This window comes from Pecten maximus, chromosome 14 (assembly GCF_902652985.1).
Source record: "Pecten maximus chromosome 14, xPecMax1.1, whole genome shotgun sequence".
Lineage (NCBI taxonomy): Eukaryota > Metazoa > Mollusca > Bivalvia > Pectinida > Pectinidae > Pecten > Pecten maximus.
In genome coordinates, this window is record NC_047028.1 from 2,501,913 (window position 1) to 2,529,657 (window position 27,745).

The following is a 27,745-nucleotide window of genomic DNA, read 5'->3' on the forward strand; positions in this document are numbered from 1 at the left end:
ATGCTTAAGTAGAAGGGCAATTTTTAACATTGCAATACATGAATGTATCTATTAATGTAGTTAAATGTTTTATATGTGTATATACATACAAAACTGAGTAGTTACCCAGATATTTTTGTATATATACATACAAAACTGAGTAGTTACCCAGATATTTTTGTATATATACATACAAAACTGAGTAGTTACCCAGATATTTTTGTATATATACATACAAAACTGAGTAGTTACCCAGATATTTTTGTAGATATACATACAAAACTGAGTAGTTACCCAGATATTTTTGTAGATATACATACAAAACTGAGTAGTTACCCAGATATTTTTGTATATATACATACAAAACTGAGTAGTTACCCAGATATTTTTGTATATATACATACAAAACTGAGTAGTTACCCAGATATTTTTGTAGATATACATACAAAACTGAGTAGTTACCCAGATATTTTTGTAGATATACATACAAAACTGAGTAGTTACCCAGATATTTTTGTAGATATACATACAAAACTGAGTAGTTACCCAGATATTTTTGTAGATATACATACAAAACTGAGTAGTTACCCAGATATTTTTGTAGATATACATACAAAACTGAGTAGTTACCCAGATATTTTTGTAGATATACATACAAAACTGAGTAGTTACCCAGATATTTTTGTAGATATACATACAAAACTGAGTAGTTACCCAGATATTTTTGTAGATATACATACAAAACTGAGTAGTTACCCAGATATTTTTGTAGATATACATACAAAACTGAGTAGTTACCCAGATATTTTTGTATATATACATACAAAACTGAGTAGTTACCCAGATATTTTTGTATATATACATACAAAACTGAGTAGTTACCCAGATATTTTTGTATATATACATACAAAACTGAGTAGTTACCCAGATATTTTTGTATATATACATACAAAACTGAGTAGTTACCCAGATATTTTTGTATATATACATACAAAACTGAGTAGTTACCCAGATATTTTTGTATATATACATACAAAACTGAGTAGTTACCCAGATATTTTTGTATATATACATACAAAACTGAGTAGTTACCCAGATATTTTTGTATATATACATACAAAACTGAGTAGTTACCCAGATATTTTTGTATATATACATACAAAACTGAGTAGTTACCCAGATATTTTTGTAGATATACATACAAAACTGAGTAGTTACCCAGATATTTTTGTAGATATACATACAAAACTGAGTAGTTACCCAGATATTTTTGTAGATATACATACAAAACTGAGTAGTTACCCAGATATTTTTGTAGATATACATACAAAACTGAGTAGTTACCCAGATATTTTTGTAGATATACATACAAAACTGAGTAGTTACCCAGATATTTTTGTAGATATACATACAAAACTGAGTAGTTACCCAGATATTTTTGTATATATACATACAAAACTGAGTAGTTACCCAGATATTTTTGTATATATACATACAAAACTGAGTAGTTACCCAGATATTTTTGTATATATACATACAAAACTGAGTAGTTACCCAGATATTTTTGTATATATACATACAAAACTGAGTAGTTACCCAGATATTTTTGTATATATACATACAAAACTGAGTAGTTACCCAGATATTTTTGTATATATACATACAAAACTGAGTAGTTACCCAGATATTTTTGTATATATACATACAAAACTGAGTAGTTACCCAGATATTTTTGTATATATACATACAAAACTGAGTAGTTACCCAGATATTTTTGTATATATACATACAAAACTGAGTAGTTACCCAGATATTTTTGTATATATACATACAAAACTGAGTAGTTACCCAGATATTTTTGTATATATACATACAAAACTGAGTAGTTACCCAGATATTTTTGTATATATACATACAAAACTGAGTAGTTACCCAGATATTTTTGTATATATACATATAAAACTGAGTAGTTACCCAGATATTTTTGTATATATACATACAAAACTGAGTAGTTACCCAGATATTTTTGAATATCTATGCGACTGCCAGAACAGTTTTAACTTCTGAATAACAATTTAACGAGTTTAAACTGATCGTCAATTTTTCCATTTACAACCATAATGGAATATTTCTGCTCAGAATGAATCACAAGGCATGAAGTGATAATGTCCATTATAACATACTGTACTGTATCAACATCAGTTAACTTGACAGTATTGCACAAAGCTTATACATTTCTGGGTATGTACACATGTACAGTTTACATAGATGTCTTACAGACAAGTTAAGCTTGTATATAAAACACGTCATATGTATCCCAGTAAATTTGAATTATTTCGGTTTAAACAACACGATGTTTAGATTGATGCACCTGTATTTTTTGCTACATATCGCACAATCATAATTCAAAGTAATACTTCCGGCTTAGACAATAGGATCCCTGCCAGTTATATTTCAGTTTTTTTCAGTTTAAACGTATTTTATTGTAACAAATTTACAACAGGATTGGGCACAAGTTATTACAACTTATAAACGCCCTCTCCTAACACAATGACATATAAATAATTACAAAATGCTATAAAATACATATTTAGTATTGAATAATAGATATATATTTTTATAGAAAGATGGAGAGAGAGAGGGGAGAGAGAAAGTTATATATGTACGTTTGTAGTAACTTAGCTGTGAAATTGATTTACATGAATCACAACCTTACAGGATACAATCATGAGTATGAAATTGTTCCTTTTTCCGAATCCTGAAAATATCTAAAGGTCCTTTTTCAATGTTTATACTTGAAAAAGTAGGTCAGAAGAATTTGTTTAAATATTAAACATAATGTAAACCAATAAGAAGAGATTTTATTCAGTAAGTATAAATCCAAATTTTGCCAGGGAATTGACCCAAGGTACATACATGTATAATTAGTGCATTTATGTACCTAGACGATCTGAACATATTTACCTTCGGTCTCGTATACACATGTATACCTGTAAATAACTTAAGGTTCACTACTACAACACTTTATATACATAGTCTGATCCTATTTGGTATCGAGCGTTGATATTATATCAAATTTATAACATTACAAATACATGTATACTCTATTACTTCAGTGACATTCACCGGGCCTCACAGTTTAATGTATGAATATGTTCGGTAATTGCCAGTTTCGTATATAAAAAAATAAAAGAAACTTACGTCACACTTCATCACTTAAATTTAATTAATGCCTTATCTTCACCACATGCCATTTCACATGCCTACAACCACAGTATTGGACATATAACCATCAAAATAAACCTTAACTATAAAGGAAACACTATTGGCAAAGACACTATATCCGATTTACGACAGGTAATGTCGTTAACCTGACAATGTCGTAACAATGTCGTAATCGTGTGACTACAGTTTAACCAGATCTAGATTCCTGTAGGAATTGGCCCAACTCTATTACAGTTTTCCACCATGTACAGCAGGACAGCATGCAAGTTAAGTCACAAACTGGACTTAATCCAATTAGTTTTTGTCCCATTTCCTCTCGACTTAAAAGTATTTTCAAGTTTACAAACTTTCACCTTTATAGTTATCTCCCCTTAATGAAGAACAAGTTAAACTTGTACTTTACACAAGCTTACAGGTTCATCCTGTCTCACGACTTAGGGTACTGTGGGACAGCACAATAATATTATTAAAGTCAGATTTGCATTGATCAGCTAAATTACTTTGGTTTATTTCGTTTAATGTCCTATTAACAGCCAGGGTTATTTAAGGACGTGCCAGGTTTTGGAGGTGGAGGAAAGCCGGGGTACCGGAGAAAAACCACCGGCCTACGGTCAGTACCTGGCAATTGCCCCATGTTAGGTTTCGAACTCGCAACCCAGAGGTGGAGACCTTAATTACACAGTCTGTATATAAGTGGTTATAGATGGAATGCTATAATCCTCACAGAGTCATCTCTCACTATGAAGTCAATGTTTGAGGAGTACAATTGCAAGTTATCAGAATAAGTTAGCCTCCAACTCATTTGACTTGATATCTTGATTATAAAGCCGACCAATCAAAACCAAGTTCCTAAGAAATCATTTGAGAACGCAGGAGGAGATAACCAGACAAGATATTCAAGTAATAGCCATAAACAAAGGGCAATTACTTTTACAAAACCAGCTGAATCAAAATTCCCTTCAGGGAAGTTTAAATATCATGATTATAAAAATGCATACCAAGTTTCAAAGAGATCGGTCTAAAAAAAATGTAGGAGATCTCTAGATCTGGACAAACAAAAGTTGATATGCTGGACGGACAGATCGACGATGACATGCCATAATATTCCCATCGAATTTGACGGGTGTATGAAAACACGACAAAGACTCGGATACTCACTGACACTGTCCAGAATAACTTATAAAGATAAAATCTAACGCAACATACATGTACCTCCTTTCCATGAACCATAATTGATTTTAAAGTCCATTTAATTCGTTTTTTTATCATGTGAAGTAAATTTTGTGGGTATAACGGTTACATGATAACCATGATTGATTTGTGTATTATTTTCTCTGTGATTAAAAATTACAGTTAGGAACAGGTTAATACAGATTTCAAACCACTTAAGTGATTATTATTACAACACCTAGGTATATCAGATATACAATACCCCGTCATCTTAACAGCTACAGGTGAGATTCATATAAATGCCAAATGGATAGAATTTCCAATTATATAATTTCTTTATATTATAATTGTTTGTCCTAGGTGGTGGTTGTGGCTGCAAAAATAAGCCATGTTGTTGGCAGTTACAGAATGCATATTTAAATATTAAACACGCAAAAAAAGAGATATATTACCTGTTGTATTGTATGAGAGATTAGACATAAATTCTGCCTGCATTATATTAGTAAGGAGACATTTAGACACAGATTCTGTCACATTAAGAAAGAGACATTTAGACACAGATTCTAACCACATTAGGAAGGAGACATTTAGACACAGATTCTGTCCACATTAGGAAGGAGACATTTAGACACAGATTCTGTCCACATTAGGAAGGAGACATTCAGACACAGGTTCTGTCCACATTAGGAAGGAGACATTTAGACACAGATTCTGTCCACATTAGGAAGGAGACATTTAGACACAGATTTTGTCCACATTAGGAAGGAGACATTCAGACACAGATTCTGTCCACAGTAGGAAGGAGACATTTAGACACAGATTCCGTCCACATTAGGAAGGAGACATTTAGACACAGATTCCGTCAACATAAGGAAGGAGACATTTAGACACAGGTTCTGTCCACAGTAGGAAGGAGACATTTAGACACAGATTCCGTCAACATAAGGAAGGAGACATTTAGACACAGGTTCTGTCCACATTAAGAAGGAGACATTTAGACACAGATTCCGTCCACATTAGGAAGGAGACATTTAGACACAGATTTTGTCCACATTAGGAAGGAGACATTTAGAAACAGATTCTGTCCACATGAGGAAGGAGACATTTAGACACAAATTCCGTCCACATTAAGAAGGAGACATTTAGACACAGATTCCGTCCACATTAGGAAGGAGACGATTTATAGACACAGATTCTGTCCACATTAAGAAGGAGACATTTAGACACAGGTTCTGTCCACATTAGGAAGGAGACATTTAGACACAGATTCTGTCCACATTAGGAAGGAGACATTTAGACACAGATTCTGTCCACATTAGGAAGGAGACATTTAGACACAGATTCTGTCCACATTAGGAAGGAGACATTTAGACACAGATTCTGTCCACATTAGGAAGGAGACATTTAGACACAGGTTCTGTCCACAGTAGGAAGGAGACATTTAGACACAGGTTCTGTCCACAGTAGGGAGGAGACATTTAGACACAGATTCTGTCCACATTAGGAAGGAGACATTTAGACACAGGTTCTGTCCACAGTAGGAAGGAGACATTTAGACACAGATTCTGTCCACATTAAGAAGGAGACATTTAGACACAGGTTCTGTCCACATTAGGAAGGAGACATTTAGACACAGATTTTGTCCACATTAGGAAGGAGACATTTATACACAGATTCCGTCCACATTAGGAAGGAGACATTTAGACACAGATTCTGTCCACATTAGGAAGGAAACATTTAGAAACAGATTCTGTCCACATTAGGAAGGAGACATTTAGACACAGATTCTGTCCACATTAGGAAGGAGACATTTAGACACAGATTCCGTCCACATTAGGAAGGAGACGATTTATAGACACAGATTTTGTCCACAGTAGGACGGAGACATTTAGACAGATTCCGTCCACATTAGGAAGGAGACATTTAGACACAGATTCTGTCCACAGTAGGAAGGAGACATTTAGACACAGATTCTGTCCACATTAGGAAGGAGACATTTAGACACAGGTTCTGTCCACATTAGGAAGGAGACATTTAGACACAGATTCTGTCCACATTAGGAAGGAGACATTTAGACACAGGTTCTGTCCACATTAGGAAGGAGACATTTAGACACAGATTCTGTCCATATTAGGAAGGAGATATTTAGACACAGGTTCTGTCCACATTAGGAAGGAGATATTTAGACACAGGTTCTGTCCACATTAGGAAGGAGACATTTAGACACAGATTCTGTCCATATTAGGAAGGAGACATTTAGACACAGGTTCTGTCCACAGTAGGAAGGAGACATTTAGACACAGATTCTGTCCACATTAAGAAGGAGACATTTAGACATGCACAGATTCCGTCCACATTAGGAAGGAGACATTTAGACACAGATTCCGTCCACATTAGGAAGGAGACATTTAGACACAGATTCTGTCCACATTAGGAAGGAGACATTTAGACAGATTCTGTCCACATTAGGAAGGAGACATTTATACACAGATTCTGTCCACATTAGGAAGGAGACATTTAGACACAGATTCTGTCCACATTAAGAAGGAGACATTTAGACACAGGTTCTGTCCACATTAGGAAGGAGACATTTAGACACAGATTCTGTCCACATTAAGAAGGAGACATTTAGACACAGGTTCTGTCCACATTAGGAAGGAGACATTTAGACACAGATTCTGTCCACATTAGGAAGGAGACATTTAGACACAGGTTCTGTCCACATTAGGAAGGAGACATTTAGACACAGATTCTGTCCACATTAGGAAGGAGACATTTAGACACAGATTCCGTCCACATTAGGAAGGAGACATTTAGACACAGATTCTGTCCACATTAGTAGGGAGACATTTAGACACAGATTCTGTCCACAGTAGGAAGGAGACATTTAGACACAGGTTCTGTCCACATTAAGAAGGAGACATTTATACACAGATTCCGTCCACATTAAGAAGGAGACATTTAGACACAGATTCCGTCCACATTAGGAAGGAAACAGACACAGATTCTGTCCACATTAGGAAGGAGGCATTTAGACACAGATTCCGTCCACATTAGGAAGGAGACATTTAGACACAGATTCCATCCACATTAGGAAGGAGACATTTAGACACAGATTCCGTCCACAGTAGGAAGGAGACATTTATACACAGATTCCGTCCACATTAGGAAGGAGACATTTAGACACAGGTTCTGTCCACAGTAGGAAGGAGACATTTAGACACAGATTCTTCCCCAAAATAGAAATGAACTTACATTGATACACCAGTTTAACATTTTAATATCAATAATTATTGATGTCATGACTGGACTGTAGAACATCAGGTAATATAAAAATATAAGATCTTTGAAGTAATTTCCTTCCATAAGTTGGTTACAAATTAAGCTTCAAAATGCACCAGCTGGCTACATGTCCAGGAGTTAAAATCTCAACAAACAGGAATTGTACTAACATTTTCTTAAAATATGCAACAGTACAAATGTCAGTCTCTAGTGCTAGTTCACCCAACATTTTCTTTACAGGTATGATTTCCAACAACACCTGATGAAATTACTAATGATGACATTTAACTTGATGAAAAGCAATGAAATTCTGATTCATCTTCACACTTCTTAACAAGGACAAAATATATATGTGCTATATATTGACATGAAATTCATTTCTCTCAACGCAGCCATAATCCACTGAAAAGGTGTTAAATTAACAGGAATATCTATTATCTCCTATAAAAAGTTCCAACAAAAATTGTGTCCCTTCATGAAGTAGGAACTACAATAACATAGCGATCACAAACATAAATAAACTCCAATCTGGAGATACCCACGCTGTATAACCCAATTCAATGTTAAACCAATGTTTAGATTTGACAATAAACCCAGTCTATTGAGGTAGAAGACTTGTACCTGTACGCCTTGTAGATTTTTCATTTGAGGTTTTCATACCACTGGTGTTTAAGACGTCCAATGTACACACTTATACTTCTTTCATTAGATTTTAATACCAAACATAACCTTTGAACAGTTTTTAGGTATGTGCGTAACTTTTCCACTCTGTAGGAGCTATAAGATGTTGTTAATATTTACCTATGAAAGTTCAACTACGATTTACAGATTTACACCCAGGACCTCTCAGACTGATTATGTAACAGATATATAATGAAACTCTATCAGGTTACTGGAAGTCACACAGATGAAGTAAGTCCTTCCTTTGGTCTTAGAGATATGGACCCAGGATTCCAAGACCTCTCAGCCAAATTATCTAACAGCTATATAATGAAGCTCTATCAGGTTACTGGAAGTCACACAGACGAAGTAAGTCCTTCCTTTGGTCTTAGAGATATATATGAACCCAGGATTCCCAGACCTCTCAGCCAAATTATCTAATAGCTCCATAATGAAACTCTATCAGGTCATTGGAAGTCACACGGCGTAATGAGTCCTTCCATTGGTCTCGAATTAAAGATTCGAACCCAGGACCTCTCAGCCAAATTATCTAACAGCTCCATAATTAAACTCTATCGGCTTATTCAGGTAGTCATGCTGCTGTCCTTAGGGCTTCACATGCTTTATATACCTCCCAAAAATATATAAAAAAAATATTTATAAGGAAAATCAAACTATTTTTACGTATAAATAAACTGAATAATGTTTGCTTGGTTTATCGCTCCTTGAACAGTCAAGGTCTGTTTGAGGCGGGGTCTCTTTGTAGTAGTTAGTGACTACCTCACTTAATAACATGCATGAGCCCCGTCGCATGCCATCCACAGCAATTAGGGTAACATGTCATGCCCAAGGACACAGCCACGACAGCACAGACTGGTCTGTTTCTCCTGAGAAACACAAACCGACTTGGGTAGGGAGTGTCGAACCAAGCACCTCATATCTTCACCTGAGTTTATACGTGGCCAGTGCTTTAATCAATTGATCTTAATAATCGGCCAGAACAATTAGGTTATATATCGGTATCAAGTGAATTCTTTCAAAAATAAATCAGACCGGTATTGGGCAGACCAAGATGTTTTATATAATCATTAGTCAGAAATCCTACAGATATTCTAGTTATATATTAATTGTATAACTGAGTCCAGTTAAGTGGATCTTAATTGATCCTGTACTGGAAATGAACCTAATAAGTATCCCTGATTAGAACAGCGCTGTATGCGCACTAATTACAGAATAGGGAATCTCCAATGTATTGGAGCATGATCTGAGGTTTAAAACCAGGAACTCTGAACTCTGAACTCTGAACCTACACTTCCACCAATACAACTACCTCCATGTGGTCACGATAATTAGCCACCTGACTCTGTCCCTTCAATTAATACATTAAAGAACTCTATACTTTCGATACGCTCCATATACAGTGCTGCATAAGAATATCAGCCATGAAGCTGCAACCATTAAGAATATCTGACAAAATTTTCAACTTAAATTTCTAAAACGTTCAGAGCTGTATATGTGGTATTGTTAAACTTTTATTCATTTTACAACAATTGTGACAAGTTATATCACTTGTTGGACTGAACAGAAGTACATGAGGGGATAGTGTGGGAAGAAAACCATTGTAACCGGGGGAAACCAGCATGGTTACCATTGTAACCAGGGGGAAACCAGCATGGTTACCATTGTAACCAGGGGAAACCAGCATGGTTACTGATCATGAGGTGAAAGTCATGCCACCCCAGACCTTCTTATGTCTGATCAGGGAATCAAACGTTAACCCTGGCCACCTGGTTACGGAGGTAAAAGTCATGCCACCCCAGACCTTCTTATGTCTGATCAGGGAATCAAACCCTGGCCACCTATGTGGAAGGAGTGTGTTACAATCACTGGATTGGATTTAAAAGCCTTTGCCGTTTTGTGATTTTAATGGTTGTCAAATGGAGATGTTTTATGTCATCAAATATATGGGGGCATGATCATGATCATCAATGGGATGGAATAAGGTCGAGGTTTGGTCGGTGGTCAGGACTAATATTTGGTATAAGTCAGCTTCCTGGCTTGCTAGTCATGAATTCATAAATCTCTCCTCTGCCAACTTGAATACCAGACACCATCTGGCCTGTGTGTTTGTACAGTAGCCCTGACTGTGATTTAGGGGCAGGGCACCTTGTTGAGCCAGGACATGCAGTGAATCCTTGTTAAAGTTTAAGTAAACAGATCTGGGGTTGATCTGGGTGACTCCCCGGCAGCAGGTGGAGTTTTACAATGTCAACATGACTCCACAATGAAAGTAACAAACTTTATTGAAACATGTGCGAATTCCAAACAGATCAGATGTTTCGGTGTAAACTCTATAACTAACTTAATCCTGTCAATGAGACCACAGATTTTTTCTATTACTCAGCTCAATAAACCATGTTCACACATACTTTCCTTTTGATCGCCCGATATAAAGATTCTAGGTAAAAATTAAAATATATATACATGTACATCTGTATATCTACATGTAAATATTTCAGTTTTGAATTGAAATGCTTGTACTGTATATATAATATGTATACTGTATGTAGGTATAAAATTATCAATCAATTATATGCTCAACATTTGTGATATTCATTTTCTTTTCCTGCTTCCTTTTTCCTAGTTTGATTTTTATGATATCAAATTATCTGAAGAAAAATAATCAGTCTTAATGCAGTAAAAAATCAAAATTAAAAACAGTGTTATCAAGGCCGAGGACCCTTATTGCAGGCAATTAAAAGAGAAACCCAGTCTGTACCACAAGAGGGGCCGACCTGTATTACTGTCTTATTGTTTTAGACATTTTTTTTAAAAATCAAACATTGAGATCAAGGTTAATGTCATATTTTATAATCAAAGTTCATGTAAACAAGGCAAAATAAAGTAATTATCAAGCCCAGCCACAACATTGTGTTAAAGTACAAGTTGTATAGCACATTAGTGTACATCTTATAACGCAAATTAGTGGAACATTATCAGCACGCTCATTCTTGTGGAAATATATGTCATTGTTTAATTAGCCATGTTAAACAGATAATGATCGCAGAATACGATATCCTGAGCTGTCCGGACAATTCCAAACCTGTTTACAATTTCTACATAAAGAAAAAAACAAAATAGTCGTAGTAATTTTTGAATAATTCATTAAAACTCTAAACTTATATTTACTATGCTAACACTTTAAATTGTTTAATAGGATTGTTATCATGGATGATTAGGATACTTCTGTATACATTATTATAATAACCAATCATAATTAATCTTGTTTAATCAAACACAAACAATAATTTACATTATCTATGACCTGTGATGTGTGTGATATGGCTAGCGATCAAAGGTTAACCGCAGTGATACGTGTAATTTAACAAATTATATTCCATCTGGCATACAAACATGTATGGTAAATGGCCAGAGGCTAAATTCCACTGCTACGTGTGTTAATATTTCAAATTACATTTCATTCAAACAAACCAATCATTTATAAAATTGTAACAATTAAAATGATTCGGATTAGGAAAGGTAGGCAGATTAATTCACATTGGAGTATTACTTATAAATACAACTAAGAATTTTAAATAATTGCCAATATATACCACAGTCAAGCTAATAAGCACTTCTTGTCAATTCAACTTTTAATACACTCCTGACTTCAATTCAACTTTAAATGTACTCCTGTCGTCAATTTAACTTTTAATGTACTCCTCATTAATTCAACTTTAAATGCACTCCTCATTAATTCAACTTTAATTCAATCAAGTTACAAAATTAATTTTTTGATATTTTATAAGAATATATTCTACAATATTCACCAGTGATATTGTTTTAATATCCCACAATTGTAACATGCCACAGGATATTTTTAACTTCCAATTTTCTGAACTTTCACACTGAAAAACAATGCACTTCTGGAATGTGATTGAAGTTGAGTAAAATTACCAGGTATATTGGTCTATGTAATTAGCAACATATTCATAGTCCCTTTAAATCTTAATAAACTCACCTTTGATTGATCACGATTGCATGGATCTGATCTAAATACTTGCCATTTTTACATGACAATGTCTATTATCTGTTAAATAAAATTCTTGTAAAGATTTGTCAACATTTTCACCCTAAATGATCAACAAGCCTGAATTTCTCCTCCAAGAAAAAGATTACAGGTATATAATTGTATCACCAAAGTCCTGATATAATTACGAGGGCTATCGTACATATGCATGATACCCATTAGGTACGTATTTACTAATTACACCAAGATCCGGGATTTAACACGCTATATCCTCACTATTTCTATTTTCGTAATTGTTCCAGTCAGTGTTTTCATAGTTATTCTATAGTTATGAGTACTTCAAAGCATATCTCACGAGGATTTGAACAATAGTGACATAATTCACAGTATTTTGGGTATCGATATCTTCTTCCTTAATTCATCTTCAGACTTAAATTTAACCCAAACCCATTCTATAATGACAAGGAGACATTTTTCGTCAGAAAAAAAAAAGCTCTGTCGCTCCTTCAATGCTGAAAGGACGAACAGGAGCTGAAACTGACAATTCCAATTCCAAAAACAAGACTATCAATAATTAAGTTTTCCAGAATGCTATAATATGGCTGAGATTATTTTGTGGGCTTTTGCGGGGTTGGATTAAATGATAGTCATTAACTTTTCTTTACGGCAATAACAGTGTAGAAAATAATTAAATCTGGATTCTGGGAAACTAGAATTACAATACAGTACAATGAGAGGTTCCTCAGCCGATACATTACACAGCTACATTTTAATAATAAGCCCAATACTTGCAGTCAAATTCAAACAGAAAAAAAGTGACTATCTTTAAGTCTTATTATCTATGAAAAAACAACTTTGTGGAAAAGGTGGCACCAGATTTGGGGAATTTGTACCAGGATCAACAGCTGTCTGTTTTGTGCTTCAATGTCATCAAAGCTGAGGGGCCGGACCTTTATTGTAGGCAATCAAAGGAGAAACCCTTTGTACCACAAGAGGGGCGGACCTATATTGTCAGCTTCTGGTCGATCAAGGAAAACTTGTTTCCTTAAGCAGAATCAACTGACAATGTGCCCAGCTTTTAACACTTCTCCTAAAATAAATTCCATCACACCTTGGTGGCTTTATTATCTCATCATTGAAACCAACCATGTCTCCATCATCTATGGCTTTGATGTTTCAGCCCCATAAACAAAAGAACCTAAAAAACCCTTTAAAGATATATTAGAACTGAATTTAACACTTTGTAACACAAAGATTGAAAAGCATGCATCAGGCTTAATCAGATGAAAATTTTTGACTTAATTTTGAAATATTGTACAATTTTCTTTTCTCAGATTCTGCGCTAAAGATCAAAAAGACAATATCACACAAAGCAAATTGTAACTTTGAAGTCAAGATACTTACTTAAAATATTTGGAAACAACAAATCAAGTTGTTTAACTTGTGATAAGTGAAAGGTATAGAATAAGACTGTTACAAAATGCCTGGACATACAGAATGACTTTCTGTTTTACAGGTACAGCTTCGTAGTAATCGGTGACTGCATGCATATGTGCTCCTTTAAAATTTTGAAACAAGGCTATCTTGTTTGTGCTAAAGCATTTATCGCTTATCTACAGTAGCAATATACAATTAAATGTCATAAAGGTCAAGCAAGTTGAACCAAGTGAAAGAGACACAAAGCGGAAAGTGACATCCGTTAAAATTATCAGTTCTCTGTAATAAGTAGGTAGTACTGGATATTGTCCCCTGTACATGCTATAAATCGTCTCCCTTTGTCCAGCGATAGGAGGGGCAGTCACAATTTGTCACTCTTCCGTAACTCTATCCTGACCTGACCAGAAGAATTAGTGGGTGCTAAACTCCATTCTAGGCAATTACCAGTGATTACCTCGGAACTGAATTTCAAAATTTTATTTTATTGGCTGCAGGTGGACGAACAATTCTTTCTTTTACGTAAAAAAAATAATTGTTAATAATTTCAAAGCGTGATTTCTTTCACATTATTATTATTATTGACTAAGATTTTATTTATAATACAAATTGTTGACAGGTAGTTTCCTGTCATATATACATGTCTATTAAATCCCTTCTAGTATTACAAATGAACGGTGATTCACAGAGAGAGGCGGGTCTTAATTGACAAAAACATGTATGAATACAAATATTAATCAATTAAGGCTGCACCTGTCTGATTAGTACATATACTGTAGGGTCATTTTCACCTCGTAATCTAGTGCTTATTATAATTTTCAATCTGAAAAACAATGTCATGAACACTTTTACATAATTAATATGACTGACTGAGGATACAATTACCCTTGGGCATTGCTCCCTAGTGGTGTCATGGTAAAGTGTTGGTGTATCTAGTAGGATACAACAATTACCCTTGGACATTGCTCCCTAGTGGTGTCATGGTAAAGAGTTGGTGTATCTATAGTAGCTAGGATACAATTACCCTTGGACATTGCTCCCTAGTGGTGTCATGGTAAAGAGTTGGTGTATCTAGTAGGATACAATAATTACCCTTGGACATTGCTCCCTAGTGGTGTCATGGTAAAGAGTTGGTGTATCTAGTGGGATACAACAATTACCCTTGGACATTACTCCCGAGTGGTGTCATGGTAAAGAGTTGGTGTACCTAGTAGGATACAACAATTACACTTGGACATTGCTCCCTAGTGGTGTCATGGTAAAGGGTTGGTGTAACTAGTAAGATACAACAAGTACCCTTGGACATTGCTCCCTAGCGGTGTCATGGTAAAGAGTTGGTGTATCTATAGCTAGGATACAACAATTACCCTTGGACATTGCTCCCTAGTGGTGTCACGGTAAAGAGTTGGTGTATCTAGTAGGATTCAACAGTTACCCTTGGACATATTGCTCCCTAGTGGTGTCATGGTAAAGGGTTGGTGTAACTAGTAGGATACAACAGTTACCCTTGGACATTACTCCCGAGTGGTGTCAGGGTAAAGAGTTGGTGTATCTAGTAGGATACAACAATTACCCTTGGACATTGCTCCCTAGTGCTGTCATGGTAAAGAGTTGGTATATCTAGTAAGATACAACAATTACCCTTGGACATTACTCCCGAGTGGTGTCGAGGCAAAGAGTTGGTCTAATAGTATATTCCTATCTTTTCCAGTTTGTAGTATGATTGGAAGTTGTAACTGGTTCATCGCTGTGTTGTTTAATGTGGCATGGATGTTCACAGAAATGGAATCGTTCATGGTTAATTCCCCCAAATGTATTCGGAGCAGGTGATCAGAATGAGGATTTGGGGAAAGTAACAACCTCAAGGTCAGCATATGTACAGATTTACAACAGGTTTAGGAAAAGGGCAAGTTTACAAATCTATTGATGCCATGGATTTTTATCTTCATAAGTATGATATATACGATGATATGATCAAGATGGATGCAGGCCTGAAGCCTCTTAGTCTAGCCTCCTAGTCTGTATATATTCATATCCAAATATCATCTTTTTATATTATCTACAAGTCCTGATAAATGGTGACAAATAAAGTGAATATCTGAAGTTTTCCTCAAACACCAAAACAATAACTTAAGTTTTTCATTTTTATTTTAAGGTTGTCGTGTGATAAATAAATTCTTGGTAATTGTTTTAATTCTGGAATTGAAATATTTTCAGTGTTACTAAATTGGATTTGTTTTTTGTATCTTTCTATTGTCCCGTTTGTTCCAGTGAGGGTCTCTCACTCAATAAACATGGATCTTGGATTATCGTTATAGATGTTGATTTTTATTTTATTTTTAAAGTATTCGTGAAAATTCACTGAAACTTTGAAAAACGAGTAAAATACCTAGTTATATATTAATTAGTTAGTTATTGGTTTACAACCTACAAGTGGTCATATACAGTGAACAGGTACCTCTGTATGGAACATTTGAATGGTGAGATACTATGGTGACACTGTCAGCGTGATACCTGTACTGTGATTACAGAATACATGACAGATGTCATACAAAGGTGTCGTGACCAGACCTCACCTGGCTACCATTAAATATTAAACATCATTACAAATTCTGTCAGTACTCTCTATCATCACTTCAGTGTGATTGGCCATTTACACGATGACACAACAAATACCACATATCAGATGCTTGTTTCAAATATCAGGGACAATATTAATAGATATATCTATATATTAGCCAGATGAAACTCGGGCTAATTCCATAATATATATTTATTTTGAATATTTCAATTGTTTTATGCTTTTGACAAGATATCAGAACAAGTTATCACATAATGATTGCACAAATGTCATATACAATAAAATTTTGGTACTGAAATCTTTAATTTGAAAATTGAAAAAATTTCATTTGATTAAAACTTTAATTTGTCAATTTTCATGAACATTTTAACACAAATTTAAACAAATTCAATTCATCAATATAAGTCAATATTTTGACACAAAATTTAACAAAGATAAAATATCTTAAATTGTCAAAACATTGTCAAGCTGACTTGTATAGACTAAACATCGAAATTGATACAATGTTTTATAACTTCCAACAAAATAAAACATTGTCAAACGGGTAACTTATAAAGACATAACATCAAATTTGATACAATGTTTTTTTTATCTTCCGAAAAAATAAAACATTGCCCACGTCATTGACTCATTGTCAATTAAAATTTTGATCTAATCTTTTAAATGTCAGTTTGTTCAGCTGTTGTTACAGATCATTTAAAACAAAAACTTTCCGAAATTGTGTCTTCTTTTTAAATGTCAAATTTAAATACTCACCTTTTCAATGTCTTGATATTTTCGGATGACAGTAAATACATGATATTTTCGTGTGCCGAGTCGACTTGTTCTTGTGAAAAGCCATCACTTCTCTCGCCATAAAAACAATGTGCGATACTCCCATCAGTGTCTAAGTTCTGACTTTCTCTCACGTAGTATCCGACCAGTAAACCTATCAGAAATAAGACAGTCGATCCCAAAATAAGCAATGAAAACATCCATGTGCTCACACATCGCACCGACGATGACTTTGACGACGATTCCGGGTCATACAGTCGACGAATATCAGCTGGGTCGATGGAATCCATCGAACTCCAAGAGCGAAATTTTGCTGGCGACTTCGGCGTCGCCATTTTCAGATTTGATTAAATTCGGCGAAGTGAAAACACCTCACCAAAACCCCCTCACCTGTCGCTGTCTTCAAAGCGTTTACCTGAACAGTCCGTAAGTTTCGGGGGTGGTCTCAAAATAGAAAAACACCACCTATCGGATGAATTGTGACGTAGTACGCATTGTACTCAACAGGATTCCCTCACAGCGGTATAGCGTCAGATTACGTAATGTCATACAACTGGAGTACCCGGTCATACTGACCTAACAATTAAGTATACCCTCAGGCAGAGAAACAGAATTTTGTTCGAAATACTTGAATGTGTTCAAAATAACGTTAACACGACCTTAAATTATTTTAACATATACTTAACACATTGTACTTATGCAGAGACATGTATATCAGATATCTGATATACACGTCTCTGACTTATGGAAAACGTACGATTTAATTAAGACATTTGATATATTTATATAGAATTCCTGATGGTGTTTGTGAATCAATTATATTTTTCTTGTTATCATAATTGATTGTTATAAGGTAATAATAATAAAGTGTCTGGCTTTATACTCACCTTTTCAATGCCATGAGCGCACCTCTTGCCAAAGGCTATCGGCGAGGCTTTCCAAATTCCATTTATCCCTAGTTTGTCAGATTTCGTAAAAAAAAACAACAACAACAAAACAAAAACAAAAACCATTTTTTACAATTGATCACTTCACATTAGTCATTCTTATTTTTTTTTTTTTTTTTTTATTCATTTTCAAAATTAATTACACAAAACATATATACAATACATCAAAAAGACAAGAAATACATCATAAATATAAAGGCATGCAATATATATTGTACTTAAATATTAAATTAGGACATGTATGTTGTTGTAAGTACACTGATTGACATAATGATAATCTAGCATGTTAATGTTAATCTCTATTCTAATCATGGACCAAAAACAGAAACACACACACAGAGCAAAACATGATGAAAAAAAAACCCAGAAAGAACACTTACAAAAGAAAAAAGTTTTACATTTTTCAATGAAAAACCACCAAAAAGAAAGCACAGACATATAATGCACTTAAACAAAAACAACACAAAAATATTTAAATAGGAACATACACGATGTAAACCTAGATCAGCAATATTTTATTTTAATAAACTGAGGAGTTAATATATTTAATCGGCATATACAAAAGATGAATGAAAAGAATCCATTAGTAAAAGGGAAAACAGAATTTATCATAATATAGTGTCCTTGCACGAGGAGAGTGTTAGAATTCTAACCATTGTAATATCTCTCTTGTTCTTTCTGTTGGAGGAAATCGGAATAAACCCCGACGGGGAATCGAACCCATGCAGATGGTGAAAGGCAAGTGCGCTACCACTTCGCCCCTTGACCATTTTAAAGTTACAACATTTCTTTGTGCAAGAACCTTTTAGGAATCTATCTTATTACACTCAACTGGGTGTGACCGAAAATCTGAGATAGGGTACTTTTAGTTTTTTAAATCGTTACCGCTTTTCCCCCTAGAACTAACCGGTCCAATATGGTCACATTTCCTTTCTTCATGGTGATGACCCACACGGATCTGGTACATTCCTAGCCCACGGTCCATATGTCATACCACACTTAGTGACCTTAGGATTGTTCTTTTGATAAACTTGTGATTGTTATAAAACGATTGATGCCCTTCTTCCTCGCCATATTTGACAATAAATAATAATAATGATCACACTCATGTCTGATTTAAACTGTCATTTGATCCAGTCGTATCATCGGGTTGACATTGTCCTATTGTCGGAAATTGTTTGATGCTTACAAGTTATGTGAGAAATAGAATCACAAACTCGTGTATTTTTTTATTCCGCCAAATGGTTAGATACGTTACCTACATCAGACACCTATTTAGCCTTCTATTATAGGTCTCTGCCTACATAGATCCCCTGTATCTGACCTCGTGAAGAACGTCGGCGCCAGAGTCTGAGTTCTATTTTACACGTGCATTATTTGAGAATTTTAGGACTATTTTTCCATGCTTATTTCATTTATGATTATTTTTATCAAAATACACAAATGCATTAATTTCATAGCTTATTGGTGATGTATCTCGGAAGCTATAAATATCACTCGGATACTATCATCAACCCATGACGTGGCATGTACGCCATTCAGCCAGAGATTAACTAACCAACCAATTAACTAACCAACCAGCCAGATTAACGGACCAACCAATTAACTAACCAACCAGCCAGATTAACGGACCAACCAATTAACTAACCAACCAGCCAGATTAACGGACCAACCAATTAACTAACCAACCAGCCAGATTAACGGACCAACCAATTAACTAACCAACCAGCCAGGTTAACGATCCAACCAACTGACTAAACAACCAGCCAGATTAACGGAACAACCAATTAACTAACCAACCAGCCAGGTTAACGATCCAACCAACTGACTAACCAACCAGCCAGATTAACGATCCAACCAACTGACTAAACAACCAGCCAACTAACTAATTAACTAAGATACTTTTCTTAATTTCATGTACATTTTATCAACTGCAGTAAAGGAAACAAGAGTTGTTCCTCTTACATGACGAAAGACGAAAACTGAAAATAAATTTTGTATTTTACGATTTCGTAAATAAATAGATAAATAAATAATGAATAAATACACGAATAAATAAATACACTCTTCTTCTTGCGAAAATGTAAGAATGTGTTCTTTATGCCATTCAGCATCCGTGATACCGTGAAAAGTCTTTATCATACAGTAAATGGCCGTTATTTTAACTGATATATACGGTATTATTAACCAGCTCTTTACCATGACAGTTGCATTCTAAATCATATATATAGCTATATTATTATATAAATTATGTGTTGCTGACAAACAGATTCAAACAGATTTTTGAAATTTTGCATTGATGGAAGATGTTAAAAATATTGAGCATTGATTCTATAAACTGTCAAAGATATATTGAATCCAATTTCCAAATTCATGAGTATGTCCGTTATTGTTCGGAGATATCAATACACACATTCACTCTTAAGATTGCATACATTTATACAGTTTGTTACTATTCAAAGTTTGAACGGACGTTGAATATTGAATAAGATGAGGATATTCATGTTTATTCAACATTGAATGATGGTACGTGGAATTTCAAACAACAAACAAATTGTTGAATAATTGAAACAAATTGTCCTACGAAATGTCCAGATCAGTCTACAAATAAGATCTAAATTAGATGGATTGAAAAATGAAGAACTTTCCGATTTAATTGTACTCAATGGTAGTCAATGATCCGATGTGAGAGTTACTCCCCTTCACGTGGCGTCTGTGGTTACCGTCAATTACATGGCATTATGGGTGGATTTATGACAGGTGCTTGCTCAGAGCTCCACCTCCTCAATGTTTATAGACGGGAGTATGACACGTGCCAAATATGCCAAATTTAAGTCATAAGGGGACAAACCATCCGTAAGGTAAGACAAAAATAGAGCTCTAAACTAGCCACGACTCGTACTCAACTCTAGTAAATGTTACAATTTATATCAACAAATATCACCTTCACTAATCAGTAATTGGTAGCCTTCCATTTATGTGGTTGGGTCGTATATATTATAAAAAAGAGTATGTGTACTACTCTTCTATGTTATTAAAGCTACGACTAGTTTATTAACTTTACATGTAAACTTTTGATAACTATGTTATAATATTTAGACTATCGTAACACTAGCTGTTATCAGAAGATATCGTTTGTCGAATCATACCTGGTTAATGGAGGCTCGCCAATCGGAACAGCTGATTTGAGAACTTTGCCAAAAGTACACGGTCAAATATTAGAACGGATTTGTTACTTCTGATATTGTCTGATCGACAGCTGTCCACCGTGATTATCCCTAGGAGCAGGATGTTAAACACCAACATGAAAAAAATAGTCAATATCTCTGAAGCCTGGCCTATATAAATACCACATGTAATAAAAAAAGTTTTAAAAGCTTAATATAATGTTCATGTCAGACTTGAAGTTGAACGGATTACAGAACAGTCACAGAGAAATTAATACATATCAGATTGATTGTTACAGAAAGAGCGTATAATCAGAGACATATATACAGAGAGATAAGTAACATCGCTATTTCCCCGTACACGTAGTGGCTCCCTTTATTCGTGACCACTCAAGCATATCCCTTATCGAGAGCGTCCTGTCTCCTATCAAACACACGCGAGCGCAGGTAAATCGGGCTTTGCGCATGTGTGTATCGATGTATTGGAACTTATTCGACATGTTCTGGTTAATCCGCCATTACGTCAGACCAAAACATCGTCATTTTAAATAAACACAGAAAGCACATCGTTTTATTTTGGCCACTACAAAAGTTACCACATTAACCAAAAACTATCAAACTTATGGGATATAGTCTTATTGATCATGCACATTGTTGTCATTTATCCGTATTTTCGAAAATCCATTTGGTCCTCTTCGACATGTCCAAGTTTGTAATTAAGCAGCCATTACCTCAGACCAAAACATCGTCAATTTTAAACGCACACAAAAAGCACATCGTTTTATTTAGGCCAGTACAAAAGTTACCACATTAACCAAAAACTATCAAACTTCTGGGATATAGTCTTATTGATCATGCACATTGTTGCCATTTATCCGTATTTTCTAAAATCCATTGGGTCTTATCGACATGTCCAAGTTTTGTAATTAAGCAGCCATTATGTCAGACCAAAACATCGTCAATTTTAAACGCACACAAAAAGCACATCGTTTTATTTAGGCCAGTACAAAAGTTACCACATTAACCAAAAACTATCATACTTCTGGGATATAGTCTTATTGATCATGCACATTGTTGCCATTTATCCGTATTTTCTAAAATCTATTGGGTCTTATCGACATGTCCAAGTTTTGTAATTAAGCAGCCATTACGTCAGACCAAAACATCGTCAATTTTAAACGCACACAAAAAGCACATCGTTTTATTTAGGCCACTACAAAAGTTACCACATTAACCAAAAACTATCATACTTCTGGGATATAGTCTTATTGATCATGCACATTGTTGCCATTTATCCGTATTTTCTAAAATCTATTGGGTCTTATCGACATGTCCAAGTTTTGTAATTAAGCAGCCATTACGTCAGACCAAAACATCGTCAATTTTAAACGCACACATAAAGCACATCGTTTTATCTAGGCCACTACAAAAGTTACCACATTAACCAAAAACTATCATACTTATGGAATGTGGTCTTGATTATCATGCACATTGTTGTCATTTATCCGTATTCTCGAAAACCCCATAGGGACTTTTCGAAAATTGGAGATTCCCGCCGATCTTTCCTGCGTTGTGCTTGACTTTCATACTCAAAATACAAACACTTGGACAGCAAATTGTGATATATTTCATATTGATGACACTTCTGCACTTTGATATTAATAAAATTAACGCACATAATTGGATCTTGGTGATGATTCTAAATAGAAATTATCGATAATTATGTGTCTGGTTTTCAAGTTTTCTCCAATATGGCGTCTAGTGAAGACTGAACCGAGTGACCGCAAAGGATTGTGGGAAGGTCAGGGGCCACTATGTAAACACAAGGGCAAATAGAGAGCTGCCAATCTCTGTATATATGTCTCTGGTATAATTTACTAGATAGCATCCATTTGATTACTGGGTTGGATCAACTTTTTCCAATAACATGTTATTTGTACTAATTTAAATAAAGGTCACATGAAAGAAACCTGAGTTTTGAATTTAACTGAAAGAGGGTGATCTTCTGTAAATTCTGGATCTTCAGAAAACAAAAAGTTCATGAAAATATTAAATTAAATAGATATTTATTTCCCTCAACTCCATAGCTACAGTTGTATAGCAGAGAAGTATTTGACAAAATTGACCTTTTCTGCTACAACTACCAGTTATATGTATGTATATAGCTACCCAAAACCATTCTCCCACCTGTCTACCTAAAAAAGTTGAAAACCTGCCTGAGGAAGTTTGGAACTGCCTTAAGGCCCTCATTTCTCCACTAAAAATAATTCTAAAATGTAGACTATAAATCTATGTTCTAATATTAAACAATATGTAATTATTTTTACAGATGCAGCAGTCTTAGTAATTCAAAGACAGTATTCCCTAGTGCCAAAATTTAAATGTCAACAACGTGCCTTGCTTACTGTATTCTATAAGACTTCAAAATGGCGCAAGCTGACACCGATATAAAAACGAATGATGCTAGTAGTTCCAAAGAAACCAACAATCTTGGTCTCACCCCGACTGGATATGAACGTGAAAAACTCGACAGATTGCTCAAGATACTGGACAATGGCTTTGGTATGGATAGTGACAAGGTGAGCATGGAAAGACATGTATTGTCATGAGAATATTGTGTGTAACATATTGCCACACATCATGTATATTTGATAAATCTGAATACCAGTATATAGACAATGTGGACATACCCTATACTCCTTATCATTACCAGTGTGCTTTTAAGGCGGTACCACTGAACACAATTCGGTCCCACAAAAGATTCCGAGATGAATGCCCTCTCTGTAATTACAATACACAAAAATCGAAATAAATAATTTAAACTAAAAACATCTTATTTCTATAACTAACCCTGAAAAATCACTGAAAAACCCCAGAAAGTTCCATTTTTTTGGGTGTTCCCTCAAAACAATAAAGATGTGGTTCCATCAGGCAAAGAATGGTTTAAAGCTATTATCTACGAGTTATCAGACAAATTAAAAAAAACTCAAATTCCACAGATGGGCTTCTCACTGTAACACCACAAATTGGGGGATACTGTGGCTGTACCCTTTCAATGAACTGGCAAGTAATACAAAAATACAGGATGTCACATGTACTATATAATGTATACAGGATGTCATGTGTACTCTATAATGTATACAGGATGTCATGTGTACTCTATAATGTATACAGGATGTCATGTGTATTCTATAATGTATACAGGATGTCATGTGTACTCTATAATGTATACAGGATGTCATGTGTACTCTATAATGTATACAGGATGTCATGTGTACTCTATAATGTATACAGGATGTCATGTGTACTCTATAATGTATACAGGATGTCATGTGTACTCTATAATGTATACAGGATGTCGTGTGTACTCTATAATGTATACAGGACGTCATGTGTACTCTATAATGTATACAGGACGTCATGTGTACTCTATAATGTATACAGGATGTCATGTGTACTCTATAATGTATACAGGACGTCATGTGTACTCTATAATGTATACAGGACGTCATGTGTACTCTATAATGTATACAGGATGTCATGTGTACTCTATAATGTATACAGGACGTCATGTGTACTCTATAATGTATACAGGATGTCATGTGTACTCTATAATGTATACAGGATGTCATGTGTACTCTATAATGTATACAGGATGTCATGTGTACTCTATAATGTATAATTCATCCTGAGTAATAAACTGGTTGTAATGATACTTAACTGAAACACCTAGCCCTTTGATGTTAGAATATTTCAATAATACATGATTAACTTGGTTTGAAATCAGAATCAAATGATAAAGTCTGTGCTACACTGAATGGTTTTTAGCATTTCTGTGTCGAATAAATTCCACTCTCTGATAATGGCAGCACTTGATGAACTGAAGGAAGTATTTTCGTAATTGCCATTATTGTAAACTTTACACATATCATGTGACTATAAAATGTGTATACTTTTACGAGAGTGCCAAGTTATTATAATTAATAGGTTTGCAATTTGTCAAGCTGTTTCCCCTAGGGACCAATAGAATTAGCTACAGTTGGAAACACTCAATCACCTGTGTCGTGGTATTGTCTCCCAATAAGTCAGTGGCCCAGGTATTTCAATGGAGCCAATTGTAACCATGACGGCCTTAATTAAATTTTCATGAAAATTCTGGAAAATATTGATTAAAAATCTATGAGCATATATATATTAACACATACATGACATTATTGACAACAGCTTTCAAAACTTTTGTGATGAAAACATTGCATGTGCTCTCTGGGAGTTTGATTGAAAATATGGGTCTAGGACGTGTGTTGGGTAAAGAACGTCCATTTTGATGCATTACTGTGCACAGAAGCAGTTCATTTAAAGTGTTAGCAGTGTGTTCAGATCCAAGTGGATGTTTGGTCTGATTAGGTGATATTTCTCTTTCCAACTTTGAATATTGTATCCCTGGTAACCAGACAGGTAAATTTTATTGCTGTAAATCTGCTAAAAGTACTGGTAAATTTGTATATTGCATCCTCAGGTTACCTGACAGGTAAATTTTATTGCTGTAAACCTGTTTACAGTACAGGTAAATCTGTATATTGTATCCTGCTTATATTACCATACATGTAAATTTTATTGCTGTAAACCTGTTTACAGTACAGGTAAATCTGTATATTGTATCCTGGTTATATTACCATACAGGTAAATTTTATTGCTGTAAACCTATTTACAGTACAGGTAAATCTGTATATTGTATCCTGGTTATATTACCATACAGGTAAATTTTATTGCTGTAAACCTATTTACAGTACAGGTAAATCTGTATATTGTATCCCCTGGTTACCTGACAGGTAAATTTGTATATTGTATCCTCAGGTTACCTGACAGGTAATTCTTATTGCTGTAAACCTATTTACAGTACAGGTAAATTTGTAAATTGTATCCTGGTTATATTACCATACAGGTAAATTTTATTGCTGTAAACCTATTTACAGTACAGGTAAATTTGTAAATTGTATCCTGGTTATATTACCACACAGGTAAATTTTATTGCTGTAAACCTATTTACAGTACAGGTAAATCTGTATATTGTATCCTGGTTTTATTACCAGACAGGTAAATTTTATTGCTGTAAACCTATTTACAGTACAGGTAAATTTGTATATTGTATCCTGGTTACCATACAGGTAAATCTGTATATTGTATCCTGGTTTTATTACCAGACAGGTAAATTTTATTGCTGTAAACCTATTTACAGTACAGGTAAATTTGTACATTGTATCCTTGTGAACCATGCAGTAACTAATTTTCTAACATTTCCGAAGGATAAAACTATAATTTTTACACTAGGGATGACACAACTATAATATCTACTCCATTAAGATGATAAAACTAAATTTTATGTTTTGATTGATCAAATCAGAATTCTCACAACTCCAATAAAACTAATGTTTACACCTTAAATTGAGTATATTTACACCGTTAGGTGGAGGAATCGTCGGTTGTAAGTATTCAACTCCCTCGTGTATCACAGATATTTTCCCAAAATCATGTCTGAATTTGTCTTCCTCCCACAAGTGTACTTCCGTCTGACAATTTTTGTGTGTCTCCTATCACTACCCTGTGGTTGTGGCTGATGTATCAATTTGTCTCACCTTGTCCGATTGCTATTTCCAATCAGATTAATATACAGATCACCATTATACACTACCTGGTAATCATTATATGAGGGGATCATGTTCAGTTGACCTCGGTGCTTATGACTACAACAGGATTTTTTTTTCCAAGCCAATCAGAACATATCTCTTATACCGTAATTTCCTGCATATTGCCTGCTCCTGTAGATTGCCTGCACACTGCAAAATATTGGGTTTATAATTCAAAGTCTGCTGATATGATACTTATATGGTTTTAGAAAACATTTTGGCAGAAAGCCCGCTTCATCAGATAGCCCTCAGAAGGCATTTTTCAGCATTTTGAAATGTATAGCCTGCGGGCAATATGCAGGTAATTACAGTATGCCTTTTTGGCAGTGGGTGCAGATTGAACGGCTTTTGTGTTAAATATGTTCATTAGCCTCAGATCCATCCATAATTTGTTACTATATCTCCTTCTGGGGTAGATTCCGTAAAGCATGTACATGTATGGTCATCTGAACATGGCCCTTCGCTGGCCACCACCAGGGCCCAGTTGTTCAAAAGGTGATTAGGCTAATCACATTTTAACAACATCTTTCAAATCCTGGTATTATAATTTCTGGTAGAACTAACTTGACAAAACTTTACGAAATTCTGTAATTTTTAATTCTCTTCCAACTGGCTTAACTTAAAGATGATATACTCACAGGTTTTGCAACAAATGAGAAATCAAATGTTCACCTAATCAAATGATTAAGCTAATCACCTTTTGAACAACTGGGCCCTGATCTACATAATGTGGTGTATAATGATATGGTCTGTATTGAGGTTATGATATATTACATGGCTGGTCATCCTCACTGTTGGTTGTGTTTGCTTGA

At 34.8% G+C, this 27,745-nt stretch overlaps 2 protein-coding genes across 4 annotated transcripts in view; one reads left to right on the plus strand and one right to left on the minus strand.

The window, feature by feature from the left end:
- Window positions 1-17,563, minus strand: part of LOC117342788 (aminopeptidase NAALADL1-like) — a 58,708-nt gene extending 41,145 nt beyond the window's left edge. Inside the window, exon 1 of the mRNA XM_033905048.1 lies at window positions 17,118-17,563. Coding sequence (XP_033760939.1) covers window positions 17,118-17,470 — 353 coding nt within the window. The 5' untranslated portion in view covers window positions 17,471-17,563. The remainder of the gene's footprint in view (window positions 1-17,117) is intronic.
- A 3,264-nt stretch (window positions 17,564-20,827) lies between these two features.
- Window positions 20,828-27,745, plus strand: part of LOC117342264 (inactive ubiquitin carboxyl-terminal hydrolase MINDY-4B-like) — a 41,118-nt gene continuing 34,200 nt past the window's right edge. For 2 of the 3 annotated variants that reach the window (XM_033904352.1, XM_033904355.1), the window contains exons 1-3: window positions 20,828-20,943; window positions 23,579-23,828; window positions 26,714-26,731. In XM_033904352.1, the coding sequence (XP_033760243.1) occupies window positions 23,676-23,828; window positions 26,714-26,731 (171 nt within the window). In that variant the 5' untranslated portion in view covers window positions 20,828-20,943; window positions 23,579-23,675. The remainder of the gene's footprint in view (window positions 20,944-23,578; window positions 23,829-26,713; window positions 26,732-27,745) is intronic. The other variant, XM_033904353.1, reaches the window with a different exon arrangement.